The sequence below is a fragment of the Onychostruthus taczanowskii genome, unplaced genomic scaffold (assembly GCF_017590055.1).
Source record: "Onychostruthus taczanowskii isolate IOZ18803 unplaced genomic scaffold, ASM1759005v1 scaffold27, whole genome shotgun sequence".
NCBI classification, from domain to species: domain Eukaryota; kingdom Metazoa; phylum Chordata; class Aves; order Passeriformes; family Passeridae; genus Onychostruthus; species Onychostruthus taczanowskii.
Genome location: NW_024500017.1, coordinates 8953305 through 8970798, shown reverse-complemented (window position 1 = coordinate 8970798; position 17494 = coordinate 8953305). Strand labels below are relative to the sequence as shown.

At 36.6% G+C, this 17494-nt stretch overlaps 1 protein-coding gene across 1 annotated transcript in view; it reads left to right on the top strand.

The window, feature by feature from the left end:
* Window positions 1–17053, top strand: part of DNAAF11 (dynein axonemal assembly factor 11) — a 35055-nt gene extending 18002 nt beyond the window's left edge. The window contains exons 10-12 of the mRNA XM_041407577.1: window positions 638–733; window positions 6987–7072; window positions 16650–17053. Of these exons, the coding sequence (XP_041263511.1) occupies window positions 638–733; window positions 6987–7072; window positions 16650–16836 (369 nt within the window). The 3' untranslated portion in view covers window positions 16837–17053. The remainder of the gene's footprint in view (window positions 1–637; window positions 734–6986; window positions 7073–16649) is intronic.
* The last annotated feature ends 441 nt before the right edge of the window (window positions 17054–17494 follow it).

The following is a 17494-nucleotide window of genomic DNA, read 5'->3' as shown; positions in this document are numbered from 1 at the left end:
TGAAATAAAAGTTCACTTTCCTTTTCTCCTCTCTTCTTACTCCCCCCACACAGTGTACCATAATTCATTTTAGAAGAGAGCTTCCTAGTTGCCCTAGGCTAGAATTTAGCAATTTCACAATCTGGAATTTGTAGCTGACAGAAACCAATGGATGTATATTCTTTTGGAAGGGCATTTAAAATGTTGTTCTAGTGTTCTCTCTTCACAGTGGTTTTAATTTTATCATCATTTTAGAAAAAAAATCAAAGTACTTCCACAGTAAACCAAAATCCCTATTTTTAACTGAGCCAACTGCATAAACAAAACTTGAGAATTGATTTATGTCAAAATAGACTGGATAATCTTTCTCATTTAATTGCTAATATAAGTCAAGCATCATTTATAACCTTCTTTAGAAATGCCACTTCAGGAATGGCAGCAATTCAGCAACATACATCTGACACTACTTGTAAGCAAAAGCTATTTAGCATAATTTATTAGGTTTAGTAATACCATACATAAAGTGAAAGCATTTAGACCTGCAATGTCCTTAAAATCAAAGGATGTGATAATGGTAGCTTTGTATTTGTTTTGTCCATGTAAAAGAAAGAAAAAAATATTTTAGCATTATCTACTTCAATTCCATTTTGTTTCATAGCCTTTTCAGCTTGTGCTCCCTGAGGAAGTGAAGCCAGACAGCAGCTCTGCTAAAAGATCACAAACAACTGGCCATTTAGTTGTCACCATGCCAAAGGTATGTAAAATAGGAGACATCACACAAAGGTCCTTAAATGTTGTGAGTACTTTGGGAATGTCTCTGAGTTACAGGTAACATCTGGCTTGCTAAAGATATGCAGTCTTGCCTTTCCCATCAGGGCATATTTTCCAAAAAAAGGAACATTGCATAAAGACAATTTAATTGCAGACCCAAGCCTTAGTATTTAAAATCCCTCTAAAGGAGCATAACAAAAATCAGTATTAATAGAAATTCATATTTCCTTTACTTTAAACAAGATCAGCTTTTTATGTGCTAAAAGAGACTATGCAAAACGTGCAGTATTATGCAAATGTCTAAGGAGATAGGTTTTTTTTTTTTAAATAATGAAAATAAACACATACCTACTTCCTTTTTCCACTTGTGAAATAATAAGAACAAATCAGTTTATCAAAATTTGTATGGCACACATATGTATGAAGGTTACATATTTGTTCAAATAAAGGGATGATGCACTACTCTCATTTCTCATGTGTTTGGAAAAAGAGTTGCTTAATTCATTTTCCCTTCATGCTCTGCCTGGCATCCTCTGGAAAGGATCCCCTGACCAGCTGTACAAACTGCTCTGACCATAGAGCAAGAAGTTTGCGGCAACATGGTGTTTAAACTGACACTGCTTGGAGCAGACAGGGAGCTGGAAGTTCTAGGGAGGTGGAGTTCTAGAGATGAGAATGGATTATATGGTGGGGTTCTGGATGCTGAGGGAGAAGTTAATCAACTGCAGCATCTTCTGCTCTGGTCTTGGGAGGGTTGGGTTGCTTTTTAGGCCTCTGTAATACAATAATCCTGCCCAAGGATAGTTACAGTGAAAAACCAATCTCTTGGTGCTCTAGCCTTACCCTTCTGGCCTTTAGGAAATTTTCTGTTTTGTAAGGGTAGGGGATATGTATGAGTTCACCAGAATATATCAAATACCTAGCCTTACCCTTCTGGCCTTTAGGAAATTTTCTGTTTTGTAAGGGGATATGTGTGAGTTCACCAGAATATATCAAATACATTTGCATTTCCTTGTATATCAAATACAGAAGCATTTCCTTCTGAAGGAAGAAGCTATTTAGCTGAAATAGCTTCACCTGCTATATGGGGTCGTTTTTTTCTCTTTGTGCTCTGATTTAATTCTGAGACTATCCATCTAGTAGCTCTAACTTTTGGCTCTAACTTTTGTGGTTATTACCTTCTATGTTCCCTTCTACACTCCAGTCCCATACCATCTGTCTGTCCCTATGAGGACAGGCCCTCATCGAATCACAAACTGTCACTCTAGCATCAAACATGCATTTATGCCAAAAACTGTAAGAATACTGCAAACTGTAGTTACTTGGTTAAGGTATGTATTTTCTGAATGTTCAAAATTCACTCAAATGATAATTTATGTTTCCATAAATTTGTTTGAAAATGAGACCTTGACATTTGTAATTTTAGATAGTGTAATTTTCAAATGTATAAGTTTTTTTTTGTTTAATAGTTACTTGTCTTTGCAGTTTCTGTCCCATACCCTGCTTTTATTACTCATACATCTTGCTAGTTCCTTTGTGGATGATCAATGCCTTAGAAAATGTAAATATTTCCAAGTGTTTCTGGATATATATTAACTCTGCTACCTACTTATAGAATCATACCTAAATCAGCAAAATGAATATTCTCTCTTCATACCCTGATTGAGAACTGCCTTTATTCCATTATTATCTTTATATTTAACCTACCTTGATATTTTATCTACACCTACATATTTTGCCTAGTCTGCGGCTCTGGAGCATACTTCATCTCAGAATACATGAATCTCAGATATTTGTAGAATACGAAGAGAGAGAAGCACTATAGAATAACTGGGTTGATGTTCTCAGCTTGGACTCGGTTTGGTTAAAACTGCTTGAGTAGCTTGGACACAGGGAGAGATGCCTGAATGGAATGCTGCAGGGTGTCTTTGTTGTCAGTGGATTCTGGGAAGCAGTTTTGCAGAAAAGCACCTGGGAGTCTTGGTAGCTGAACATGAGTCAGCAATACCCTCTTCTGTCCAAGAACACCAGCTGTGTTCTGAGCAGCTGAGGAGCATTGCCAGCAGGTGGAGGGAGGCCATCCTCCCCCTCATCCCTCCCCCCATGTGAGAGACACATGGAGTGCTGCATCCAGTGCTGGGCTCCCCAGTGCAAGAGAGACATGGATCTGCTGAAGAGAATCCAGGAAAGGGCCACAAAGATGATCAAGGAACTGGAACAACTCTCCTGTGAGGGAAGGCTGAGAGAGCTGGGACTGTCCAACCTGGAGGAGAGAAGGCTCAAGGGGATCTTACCAATACAGAGAAATACCTAAAGGGATGGTGCAAAGAGTCAGAGCCAGTGGTGCCCAGTGACAGCACCAGAGACAGTGGACACAGACTGAAATGCAGGAGTTCCCTCTGAAGACCAGGAAACTCTGACTGTGAGGGTGACCAGGTGTCTGCACAGGTCCCCCAGGGAGGTTGTGAATCCTCCATCCCTGGAGATACTCTAAAACCTTGGGCGTGGTCCTGAGCAACTGGCTCAAGTGGGCTCTGCTTGAGCAGGGATTTGGATTAGATGATCTCCACAGGTCCTTGCCAATCTCCAGCATTCTGTGATCCTGTGTAGTTCATGGATTTGCTGACCAAAGATGGATCTGTGTTACTTCACTGCAATTGCATGTAAAGGATACTAACCTATTGTTCACTGTTCTTTTTACTGCCACAGAATCTGTTCTATTACCCTAGGACTGAAATAGAATGCTCAGTTTAAATTTTTGGGGCACAGATCCTCTTCAGATGATCTCTAACCATACAAATTTTATCATTATGACTAATGAGATGTAATAGATGTAATAGACGAAGAAAGGTAAATGAATAATGATTGAAAACAGGAAGGGCAATAGATATTTTCTTGCAGGACATTGTGGCTGATTTTATCAGTGCTTCAGAATACTAGTTCAAGATCAGCAACTTAATGGGAATTCCTCTTAGTAAGTTAATAGGAAGACCAGAATACATTCAACTTCTTTCAGGCTGTATCTGTGACAAGACAAGCTTAATGACTATATTACGCTGTATTTTATCCTTTTGTTTCTGAAAAACAGTTATGAAAATATTTTTTTTGTTTTGCAGCTAGATAAATAGCCTAGCACATTCCTTACATAACTGAAATGTTGTCCACTAATCTAAAAATAGTTTCCTATAATAAGCTTCATGCAATAGTATCCTAAAAATATCTCTTCTCAGTTACACAATAGAAATCTATCTGAATTCTAAGTGGTTTTCACTTGTTTTAGTGAGCTTCTGATCAGGTTAATAAACCTTTCACCATTCATCTTCCAGCCTGTTTATAGTTTCCTAGTCTTTAAAAACAAAAGCAAAACCTCTTTCCTTGCCACTCTGATGAGCTTGTCACATCACAGATGTTGGAGATAATAAATTCCACATGAAGTAAAAGAAAGGAATAATTTTCACATTCATTTCTGGAAATATATTTTTAATCATATTACTTGCTACACAACAAATGACCACATAATGGGTGCCTTTCTAAGGCAGTGTTTACCAACATTTTTTGGAAGGTCATCAAAAGAAACTGAAGGACACAATGTTCAGTGAAATAATATTGTGACACTTTCAAAGTGTAGTGTTTATACTGCCATAATCCTTTGTATGGAGATTTTACATGAGTAAGGTAACAGTGACTACCTTGTACATGCCTTGTGTTCTGGGAAAAATATTTGTGACATGAAACTTCTCAGATTTTGAACCTCTATGCTCTGGTAGCATCATCTTTGCAGATGATGCAGGCAAATGAAAAATTGGGAGACTCTTTAATAGAATTTGACTAAAATTGGCATATTAAATAAATGATTTCATAAAATGTCATTAGTACATTACACCAGCATTTTAATCACTGCCTCTCTAAAAGCATCAAACACCAGTGTTATTAACAAGCAGGTTTTATTTAGGGTTCTGAGACACCCTCTGTCATGTTTTAAAACTTTCTTTTTCTCATTTTAGTGAGTCAGAGAGTAAAATTTGGACTTTTGATTAATTCTTTATTATATTACCAGCCACAAATGAATGCTGACAGCTTTTTATTGCTGGGGATTTCAAAAGAGATTAGAAATTTAAAGATCAATGAGAGTTAGTTTCTTTAATTAATCTAAGAATAGGAGTGGTGTGTATTATGCATGTCAGTGTTATTTGATAGAATTACTTTATATAATTCTTACTTATCTAGGTATGGTAAATGCAGTAATATTTCATTACCATCAAAGGCATGTGGAGACACAGCTGTGGAACCCTAGAAATCTAATAATCCTTCAGCATAAATGCGTTTCAGGGAAAATCTGTTTACTCAGAGAAATTCCCATTGTAGAATAAGAAAGCCATTGTAGGAAAAAAAAGATGGACTGAAAATATGAATAAAAATATGGCTTTCAGATATCCCTTCTGTTTTTTCAAATATACTCCAGATTTTATTTAAAATATCTCTATCCAGAATCCTTTGACAATGATCTTAAAAGGGGTGCATTTTCTGTTTTCTAATTAATCATAGATTCATAGGATGTGCTGGGCTGGATGGAACCCATCAGGATCATCAAATCCAAGTCTTGGCCCTGCACAGGACACCCCAAGAGTCACACCATGTGCCTGAGAGCATTGTCCAAACACTTCTTGAACTCTCTCAGGCTTGGTGCTGTGACCACTTTCCTGGAGAGCCTGTTCCAGTGCCCAACCACCCTCTGGGTGAAGAACCTTTTCCCAATATCTATCCTAAACCTCCCCTGACACAGCTCCAGGCATTCTCTTGGGTCATTGGTCACCTGAGAGAAGAGATCAGTGCCTGCCTGTCCTCTTCCTCTCATGAGGACATTGCAGACCTCAATGAAGCCTCCCCTCCACCTCCTCCAGGCTGAGGACACCAAGTGACCTCAGCTACTCTTCATACGGCTTCTCCTCCAGACCCTTCACCATCCTTTTGATCTCCTTTGCGTGCTCTCAACTTCATGTCTTTTTATATTGTGGTGCCCAGAACTGTACAGAAAAATGTAAATATTAGAAATCGTAGTATTAGTATTGTAAATATTAGTATCAAAGAATAACTTTCAGAAAGCTTCATTATATTAATTTAGTCAATTTTCTTATATACCACAGGCTTCAAATTTCACACTGTTATCTTACCACTGAGCCCAAAGTAGGCAAATCCTAACCCTTCCTAAGTTCCAAGGTCAATTCTTGTCAAGGATGTATTTTCTTAGGAGTGCAGAATCAGCACCTTTCTTCACCATCCTTGGTGGTGTGCTCTGAGGACAAAGTAAGAAGCACGAGTCTCAAGGGGATCAGCAGAATTAATTTCTGTTAGAAACAAAGAACATTCAAAAAGAGGAAAGGTAGAAAGAAACAAGGCTTTCTTTCTGTCATCAGAGCATATACAGAACCAGAGGGGTTCAGCCTCTTCACACTGATTTCCAGAAACAGATGACTGAAGGTACAGACTCTGTCTTTATATAATTTGGGGTTCAGAGTGGAGACTAAATTCAAAGGGCTTCTGGAGCAGACTGCTCTCAAATCAATTGGACTATGAAACAGTCAATAATATGAACTACTTGGTATAGTTCCTGTTCTTCCTCCTTTCAGATTCTTAAGGGATCCCTCTCCCATACTGTTATGAAGAGAAAGAGACAAGACATCCTTTTGGAATGAGATACTCTTTTGTTAATAACCAGTCTTCTAAAATATCATGATAGACATGATAGACGTGTTTTCTTTGAGAAGGGGAATTCATCTGGACTTTGAACCTAAGTTTCTGTTTTAGCAAAGGAGCTGAGGGAGTTTGTGGTCACTTGTCATTTGAGTGAGGAGATTGCAGCTGATTTAAAAAAAAAAAATTCAGAACATGTACTTGGACAGCAGAACCAAAATGCAGTCAGTAATGTGCGTTATTAACATGGTGCTAAACTAGATGGTATGTATTTAAACACAAGTAGATGTATGTATTTAAAAACTCTTTTATGTATAATTTTATAAATGTTTGACTCTATTTCCATTCAGATAATTTGGTTTAACTTGCCTTATGTCTGTGTTTCATGCTGAGTGAAGTGTTAAAATGTAACAGAAAGAGTAAATGTCACAAGAGAAAATGTATGCAGACACTCACAATTTTCTATTTTTGAAAGATTATTTAAATGCTTGCAAGCAAAAGTGTCAACTTTTATGAGAATTATGTTTTGTCTATTTTTATTTTAGGCTAAAGAAATAATCCTGGCTAAGCAAAAAGTTTCAGCTGCAATTAAACATTCTGACTGCAATACACAGCAAAAAAACACAAGAAGGTAATTCCTTTTTTTCTTCTGCATCAGTTTTATTTTTATCAGTATGTTATTCACATGACAGAATATGTACTTCTTTTATGTTATTGATGAAAATATGAAAATATTGATTAGTGTCAAGTAAAAGTATGTCTAAAAGCTTTAGCTTAATAACCTGTCTGGTGCTGTTTATTAAAAAGTCATCTCCTTCAATAGCAGAGCCAAAAATCCACTTATTTTTGCCTATCATTTTTTTTCCATCAGCTTATTCAGGTTGTTAACTGATATATACTAAAACAAAATCACCTACTGAGAATGGCTTCTGCAGAACTCCTTGCTGTGGAACCCAGCTCTGGAAACCTTTTAGAAATCAGTTATTTTGAATCTCTCTCATGAATGTATTTTCGTACTGTTATACAGTAAGATCTACTGGTCTAGTAAATAGGTTCAAAAAACAATTCTGTAAGGTTTTGTAACACAAATCCATCCTATTAAATATGATGTCAACTCCAGCTCTTGAAATCTTGTAATTAATGACTGCCCAAAGCAAGTGAATATCAGTGATGCACTGTTTTCTGTTTTTACCTTTAGCAAGTGCTACTGTAGATAGACAGTGGGGTTCATGAACACTTGGCGTAAGTACAAATACCATAATACATGTTTTAATCTGTCCTTTTCCTTTTGCTATAGCAATGGTATTCATACCAGAATAAGATATTGTAACAGCAAAGTCCCTTAAGCTGTTTATCCATTTATATTTGAAGTGTTTTACTTGTTTCCTTGATTGATTTTATTGTGTTGAATCTTGTTAAAAAGGCTAAGCAGTTAGTAAAAAATGGCATTTTGGATCCTGGCTGTTCTTGGTCTCAGTATTAAGGACACTGCCAAAATGGTTCTGCAAGAGTCAGTTGTAATCAATTCTACTTTTAATTTCTTATTTCTAAGAAAAATCAGTCATTAACTTCTTTTCTTGATGATCTACCTTATGAGAAGATGAGAGGGCACCTGCAAGAGTTTGTTGAGGTTACTAGTGAGCCCCAATGACTGTACCCTTTCCTTAAGCAGCAGTCATTACAACAGTGTATCACTCTGGTTATAGAGTATTTCAAATATTTTTAGAAGGTCTAGGTCAAGTGGAGGGTACTTACTCTCCATTATACTTGCAAAGTCATGGAAATCAGGTGAAGTCCCTGGTGACTGAGAAAATGGAAATATTGCACCCATTTTTAAAAAAGAGTAGAGAGAAGGAGGCTAGGAACTGGTAAGCTGACAGGATATTATCCTCACCTTCGGGGTTTCTACTCTGCCTGGGAATCATGGAACAGATCCTCCTAGAAGCTGTGTTGAGGCACACAGAGGACAGAGGTGTGATTCAGGACAGCCAGCACAGCTCCACCAAAGGCAGGGACAAAGTGGCCTTCTGTGATCAAATGATTGTATCAGTGAACAAGAGAACAGCTACAGCCCTCATCTGTCTGGACTTCTGTAAGGCCTTGGTCCCTCCCAACATCCTTCTCTCTGACTTGGTAAGGTGTGGATTTGATGGATGGTTGGTTCAATGGATCAGGAATTGGTCGGATGGTTGTGTCCAGAGGGGAGTAGGCAATGACTCAATCTCTGGATGGGGATCACTGACAAGTAGTGTCCCTCAGAGATCAGTACATTTTCATGTCAGGCACACTCTCAGCAAGTTTGTGGTTGACTCCAAGATGGGTGGTGCAGTTCACATGCCAGAAGGTGGGATGCCTCCAAAGGGATGTGGATGAGCTTGAGAAGTGGGTTCACATGATCGTCATTGTGTTGAACATGGTCAAATGTGAGGTTGTGTACATGGGCCGGGACAGCCCCTGGTATAAATAAAGGCTGAGAAGAGAAGGGATTGAGAGCAGCCATGAGAAGAACTTGAGGATATTGGTGGATGAAAAACTGGACATGAGCAGGCAGTGTGCACTTACAGGCCAGAAAGCCAGCCATGTCCTGGGTGGCATCAAAAGCAGCATGGACAGCAGGTTAAGGAAGGGGATTCTCCCTCTCTGCTCTGCTCCCCACCTGGAGTTCTGCATCCAGCTCTGGGATCCTTAGTACAGGAAAGACATGGATCTGCTGTCAGTCCAGAGGAAGGCCATTCCAGAGGAAGGCCACAAAAATTATCAGAGGGCTGAAGCACCTCTCATATGAGGAAAGGCTGAGAGAGCCTGTGTTCTTCAGTCTGGAAAAGATAAAGGCTTCAGGGGGACCTTCTAGCAGCCTTACACACAGAAAAGAATTTTGTAAAGAAGATGGGGACAGATTTCAAGGCATAATTGTTTTAAAGTAAAAGAGGGGAAATATATAAGAAAGAATTGTTATGAGGGTGGTGAAACACTGGCACCAGCTGCCCAGAGAGGTGATGGGTGCCCCACCCTTATAAACATTAAGTCAGGTTGAATGGGACTCTGAGCTGCCTGATTTGCTTGAGGATGTGCCTTGCTCATTGCAGAGGGGTTGGACTGGATGACCTGTGCAATTCCCTTCGAATTCAAACCATTCTGTGAGTCTATTCTATGACTCTTCTTTGCAAAAGGAATGATGCTTTTCTACAGAAATGCAGCTAAATCTTTAGACGCATTACAAGAAAATGAATTAAAGAAACAATTGTGGATTAGGAAAATGTATTTCCTTAGAACTCTGCCTTTAGTTTTGGCTGCATAATAAACATTTAAATAACAATGGGAGCATGGAGGTAATTATGTGAAATGGTGCCCTTTCCTACCAGCTGATGAACTAAAGATATTCTGTGGCATGGTGAAACTCCAAAAATTTGTGTTTGCTTTCTGTGCAGTTTTAATAATATGCTTCCTGCAGATTTTGAGGGCTAAAATATTACAGGAATATATACCACAAAAGTAGAAGTAGAAAAAGAGTCTTTGAATTACAGTTCTTTCTAAAAATAGTATGTTTTGACCTCTTTAGCTGAAAAGTCGCTGACTAGCCAGATGTTAAAAATTTGCTGAATAGTTGTCTCTTAGATTACAGAAGAACATTCATTACAGTGATTATACTTGACAGCTACAGATGTCTTAGCTAAATGCTGTCAGACATATAATCTACCAAACTTTAATGCAAGAGCTTTAAATCTCTTTAACTCTTGTTAGCGAGATTACATGATGATACTGTCATTACTTCTGCCATGTATGAGAGATTTCTTCTGTGACTGTATATGAAACTGTATCTGGAGCCTTCAAAGAGGCAATGTTCTGTGGAAGGAATTATACTGATCTATAATATTCAGACTAATATAAAAATAATAGACTGATCTATTATATTTACAAAGTCTCTATTAATGCAGTAGCTGAGTGTGCCATTCCTTCCGGAACTGGCCTCACAGTTCAGTTGTAAGATACCATAGCTGAGTTCTCCATAGCTGCATAAAGGAAATTCAGAGATAGGTAGAAACTGACTTTTCTAAAGTTGTACTGGAAATCTTAAGAGTAACAGTTACATAAAGTCAACAATCCTTGTCTCATACCTTCAGCTTTAGACTATTCTTCATTTAGTGTGTTGGAGAAGAAAAAAAAATAAATACAAAATGTCTCTAAATGTAAATATACACACATTTTAATTACTTCAGTAATGAAATATTCATAGGAACACAACTTTTTTCTTTCATTTTTTGAGTTTTCTTCTTTTGCTTTTATTTTGGGTTTTTTTTTATTACTGTAGATCTCTATATACAGAGAGGTTGAGAAATGTAGCCAGAGATTGGTTTAATTTGAAGATGCAAAGGAATGGAGTAGCAACTTCTGCAGAATTAAAAACTAATCAGCAAATTCTGATCTATACACACCTTTTATATTGAAATAAGGAAAGTAAGGTAGAGGTGATTCCTATCTTAGTAGTTCAGGCATTGCAAATCTGACTGCTCTAAGTGTCTTTTCCCCTCTTAGCTTTGCAGGAGTGCGCTGGGTGCAAGCCAGCACATGCTCTAGAGAATGCCATGTAATATATTAGGTTGGAAATCTGACTTACATTCTACTGGAATCAGTTCTTAGTGGCAGTGAATAATGTTTGGCTTTTGGTAATTTTTTGTTTTGTTTTTGTTTTGTTTGGTTTGGTTTGGTTTTTTTTAAAATCTGGATTCTTAAGGAGAAAATAAAAGAAAAATATGCTGCTGGATTGTCCACCTCTGTCTGGTGAGCCCCTAAATGCCTCTGAATAGGCTATCCAGTTTCAACCCAATTTCACTAATTGTGAGAGACATAAAATATATAAAATAACCTGTAAGTTATATTGAACTTGAGACTGAGAAAACTTGAATGTTTTAAATTACTGTATTGGATTTTAATTCCAATCTTTTTCCAGCAAACATGTAATGAAAAGACTCATTAACAGAACTTTTATGGTTTGTAGTTTCAGGGATAAACAAGCATTACTTTACTTTTCTTGGAGAAGTCTTTGATTTTAGTTGAGCTTTTCTTTGCTTATTAACAAATAAAAAATAAAAGACTGATTATTTAAAAAATTCGCTACAGCCATCTCACTTGAGATGTTATTGTTGCTGAAGATGAAACATACTGCAAAGCTCTGTTTTACTCAATGACCCTAATTTAGCTTGGTTCATTTTGGTGGAGAAGAGGTGAAGATAAAATTTGTGGGAAAAATTGTAGATCTAAGAGTAAGAATCTTTCTTTGGGAGTGAGAAGTTCTAATCTGAATTCTTGAAGCAGTCCTTGTGAAGTGTCAGAATACTGCCTTTCCACAGACTGAATGGCTGAAAATCTCTCCCAGTCTTAAATTCCTACGGCTTATATAGAGGGATGTGATGAGTTGGAAGGGAGAGAACTCTGTGTTGTGAAGAGAAATACAGTAGAACAAAATGAGTCATTTCCTCAGGATTGGGAAGGGGAGGTAAGATGAGGTCAGAAACTGAATGGTGTTGCAGATAAACTGATCTGAAAGAGCTGCAGGGGGATTTATGTGATCTTTCAGAAGCCAAATTCTCATTGTCTAAACCAAGCACAAACATTTCAATGTAAAGAAAGACAAGTGCATCTGAAGAGTGGCCTGAATGACAGATAAGTAAATGTGTGCAAAAATAACAAATGGCAAGTTAGTTATCAGTTCTATTGAAATGTGATGCTTTTGATAAATACGTGGGGTTAGATCACAAATCTTAAGAGCTGAATAGTTTGCAGAATTAATATTTTCTGGTAATGAAGTTTGCTAGCTGTCATGAAGACATTGAGAACTTTTAGAATGCAAGTAATATTGTATGGGAAAGAGGAATCATAGGAACTGTAATACACTTGGCTTCTTAACCAGAAACTGTAGTCAGATATGACTAAGCAACATGTTGAAAGTGTTTTTTAATCAAATTAGTCTCAAAGTATGGAGTCATTTGAATTCTCATAGAGACCTGGAGCTAATCAAAGTAGAGGGTGTGCATTTCCATCATTTGACTAATTAGGAGAACAAAATGTTGGGTTCCTCAGAAGTGATTTGAAAACTAATTTGCACATTGGCATCTGATAATCCTTAACTATAATAAAGGTGAGAAGGCTTCAGAAAAGTGCCCTTCTGGAGAAAGCATTCTCAAGAGAACACTTCAGTTAGTTCCTGATCACTGCAGTCTAATGTTGTCTTTGATTGTGCAGATGGGACAAGGACAAAAGTCTGAGGGCAGAAATGGACTTAAAAGTTGCCTTCTACCATTCCATAACTTTGAAAAAACTTTGTTGGAATTAAATGTGTTTTCGGTATATGTTTCCCAAATGTTCAAGGGTTTCAAGTTTGGCTGACAAATTTAACAGTGAAAGGAGAGAAAATAAGATGATACTATAGCCACATATGGAAATTCAGAGTCAATTTGCATATTACAGGTATTGGAGCATATTTCTTGCTTGCAGGTATGGTTAGTTTAAAATTTAGCGTCTTGAAGTGATTATTCAAAAGAGGAAAGGGATGGAACAGTGAAGTTGAAAATGTCACAGTGGCTATTATTTTCTGTCTAACTTTTAGAAACATGGACATTAGTAATATATATATTCTCAGTCTGATGAATCCTATTTGTTAAATATAATTTGTCTTTTAGAACAGAATGGCCTAGATATCAGCCTTTTCTTTATCAGAGCATTTACCACTGATTTGTTAGTTATTCTTCACTGTTGTTTTGTCCCTGACAAATGCATTTGATTCTAGATTACACACATATATGGAGACTTAAAAGGTCTCTTACACAATGAAAGAGGAATTAACTTTCCAGGTACTTTAAAAACCATAATTATTTGCTTAGATTACCTAGTAGATTTTTTCAAAGCTTATAATTTCAAAAATTGATACCAGAGTTTGACAAGTGTCCTACCTTCACCGTCAGTTTTTAACACACTTAAATAAAGAATTGTCTAAGCTCTAAGCTCTCAAAAGAGATGTAATTCCATATACTGGAATCAGTCTATTTTCTTATTCAAGAAAAGGATTTATTAGTACTTCGTCTAGGGTGATAATGATTTTTTGTCCTGTTTCATTCACAGTATTAAAAGATTTGAAAAAGTGCCTCTTCGAAGTGGCTGGTTGTGATTCCTAAATATATTTATATCCTGATACCAGAAAGGAAACTTTCAGTCACATGTCAATAACCATATATTCTGGATCAAAGATATGAGAAATCTCTAGCAATCTAAATTTTATTGAAATTCAGAAGTTGACACAGGGAAATATAACTGTCAAATCATTTAAATATCAAGTATGGGGATTAAAGACTGTGTAAATAAAAGTGTAAATTATCAAGACATAGCAAATTATCAGATATGCCGTATGTCACACACCAGATTGTTCAGCAGGCTGCTATAGATGTGCAAAACTTTCTTTTTTGTGGAGTCTTCTAATTTTATTCTTTAAAAGCCTAATAAAACTGTGTGGAGGTAGAAATAGCCTTCCAAAGGGAAGAAAATGTCAGGAGGAAATAAAGGGTTTAATTTGTTTTTGTGTGGTGCTCTAGTGTTTGAACATAATTTTTAGGTTGAGAACACTCACCAGCAGGTAGCAGTGCCATAAAAACTGTGAACTTCATCTGTTTTTAGACCTGAACTTGAAATAGTTTGCAAACACTGAGGTTTTCAGGTATGTTCTCTAGCTTCAAGAAATATTTTTGTTTCCATAACAGCTGTTTTACCATTGCTCATGGAAGAGCTTCAGCAACAAGATGATTTTTAGTCTGTTAATTATGTGGAAAAACCCTTGTTCTTTCTTCATAAAATGACCTTGACCTCAACAATATCCAGCCTCTTTTGCATAGATTGCATGACGTGAGGAGTAGATCTGTGTTGTAGCTGCACTGATTTCAGCCTAGCAGAGTTTTGCTGTCAGCCAAATGTTGTATTGTAGTAGCTGGGATAGCATTGTGGAGCTTTACTAAACAAGTGTAGAATGTTTGATCATGTTCATGCAAGTACATGAAAAACCACTTCCTTTCTGGAAAAATTCACTGTGTTTGATTCTCAGACTTACCTGTTGCCTGTTGCTAACATACTTTGAGATTACATGTACTGTTGCAATTTTCAGATGATGCAATAATCTTGTCATAGCGTGCTGATGTGGATTGTTACTTATGACACTCACTGTTAATTTATTTCTGGAATGCTGAAGTTTATTCTGCTATTAAGCAATAAGATATTCAAAGTCCATTATTGTGTTTTCATGACTGACAATTTGTACAATTTTAGAGCTGTTGAACAAGAGTGAGATACCACTGCTAATTTAAATATTTCAAATTAAGGAAATTCTTTTCTAGCATGTGATGGAGGCATGAGCTGAGCCTAATTTATTCTCATGTTTATGATTTTTTAGCTTTTTCTGAGGTGCCTCAGCTTAGTGGTAAATGAGTAGTTTAAGGGTCCGCTCTCTTTGTGATCTCACCAACAGCTACTGATAAAGTGATTCCAGGTCACAGCACATTTCATAAATTACAGGGGGAAAAAAAATGCCCTTTACTTTTGGGGGATGAACACTTTTTCGAGTGTTGCTACAAATGAACTCTTTTTTGTTTCATTAAATAGTATAGTGCAATATCAGAAAAAAATCTAGCATTATAAATTGAAGAATGTTCAGAGTAAAGATATAAGAATTTTCTTGTATTTGTTTTCATTACCCATAAAATTCTACTCTGAGTAATTTTTGCTTATGCCACTATTTGGAAAAGATTTATGCAGGTTATTAAAGCAGCTAGCTTCTCTGGCTGTTTTCTGCTCAGAAAAAAAATTATCAAATTATTCTTTTGGTACAAGAAAAATCTAGTAGCATAGAGCTGAAAGAGGTGGTTAGGCTGGTGATTGCCTCTTCTGGAGCTCCTGGAGGAGCCCTTCCTGCACTCAGCGAGAGCTGGGATGCCTGCTCATATCTCCCAGAGCCTTGATGGAGAAGCATTGGCAGAATCTGGAAACTGCCCTGCTAAACCCTCCCTGTTTTAACAACTAAAGATGGTGTATTTTCAGTTTAAAATCTTTTACTGTACTTTATATTCAAATTTTTATTTTCTGTGGTGTCATCCATAAAATGCATTCTGTCACGGAGACAGAATTCTGCCTCCCCCTTGTTTGTTCCATTTCTAAGGAGCCTTTCTGATCTCCTGGGTAAACAGTTTTCTCACATCTCTGAAGGGTGAGGCATTGTCTTTTCTAATGCTGAGCTGGGAACTGTGACTCAGTATAAAATGAAGAGCATGAAGATGTACAAATCATGTTGTAATTTGAAGAAATTAAACATAATGGTACAATTAAATTTCCATTTTGCCATTTTTCCATGTAAACAGTTACAAATTGCATGAAAGCAGGTTAGATTTTTTCAGTTTAATCACTGAGCTCCTCTCTTAGAAATAAACAATGAGATTAAATGCTGCAAGACAGACAGTATTTTTCATAGCTTTGATCATCATGTGATGTGAATAGGTTGCCTTAATGAGTGGCCAGTACACATTTCTGAGTGTCACCTGAAAGAGTATCCTTAATAGCAATAGAATATGAAAATTGTGTTAAAACTCTGACTTTTAATTTAATTTAATTTTTTTCATAATAAAAACATGATGAGGGTTCATGTTGACAAAATACAAAAATTAGCTGATCAAGGCAGACAAGTTCCTACACTTGTATTTTCTCTATAAATGCAAGTATTTATGTTTTCCAAAGATGGACCTGTCACCTAGAAATTAATAGACAATCAGTGGGAAGGAACTGTGTAAAAAGGAAGAGAAGAAAAAAAAAAAAAACCTTTCATTAAAAGCCAACCATTTGTCCTGTGACACCAGCAGTCACCATGTTCTGATATAAAGGGAATTACAGCTATCTAAAATTAACTTTTGAAGTTGAAGATTAAGGATTCTTTTGTAAGAAATCTTAGAGATTTTGTATTACTTTCATGTGTTTACACTTAGGGTTTTTATTTAGCAATCAATTCTCAAGTTACAAGAACTCTTAACCCTGGTTTAATTGGACTCAGTAACAACCTTCATACCATGTGTTTACAGGCAGGCACCCAAAATAGAACCATAGAATCACATTAATAAATTCAGAGTCCTGTTATATTTGACACTGAAATTATGTTTTTTCCATTTATTTCCCTCTTGTCTCAGGAGTGGACAAGTTGAGAAGTTGGAAGTGGATCTTAGTAAATATTCATTCCCTGATGTGACAAAGATAATCCAAGAAAAGGAACGAACTGGACAGGGACCTATAAAGCTCCAACCACAGAAGGTTACTGAGGTTAAGAAGAGCTGTGTTGATTTTGAAAATAATGAAGATGTTCCTCCCTTAATTTGAAACATTCTGAAATATTCCCTCTAAAGTAGTGTGAATGCTTGTGTTGAATTCATTACCCTATGTGTAGATAAAATAAGATAGAGCTGAAGTTGGCAATATCATTACCTTTTCTATCAATAACTTTTTTATGCTGGTGTTTTCTGCTGCATTTTCCATTATTATATTGCTATATAAATTCTTCTTTCTAGATTGTTTACTTAGTAACTCTGAAAGTAGAATAGGGGCCTTATATCACAGATTGTAATTTCTTCAAACAATTTACTGTCTGGGTTGAGAGATGACACATTACTGTAGAAAAAGAGAAAAGGAAGGAAGGAAGGAAGGAAGAAAGCACTTGTAACAAGAGTTATGATTTTTCTCATTAAACTGAGGATAGGAAAAATCTCTGTGTACTTCTTCAGTGTTTTCATTTTCATGACAGACAACAGGAGAACAAAAGGTTATGGTTGAAGTGAGAGATATTGCTGTAATCACTGAATATCCAGCATAATGCACAGCTCCTGGATTCTGGAGCTTTCCTAACAATCCCACTCCTTGAAGGTTTTGGGAGAGAATAAAGAGAAACTTCAAGAAAAAAAATAAGTTGAGTAACCTACATCACCTTCCTTATGCGTTTGTAATTGTTTATAATGGAAGACTTCATTTGGAAGAGAAAATG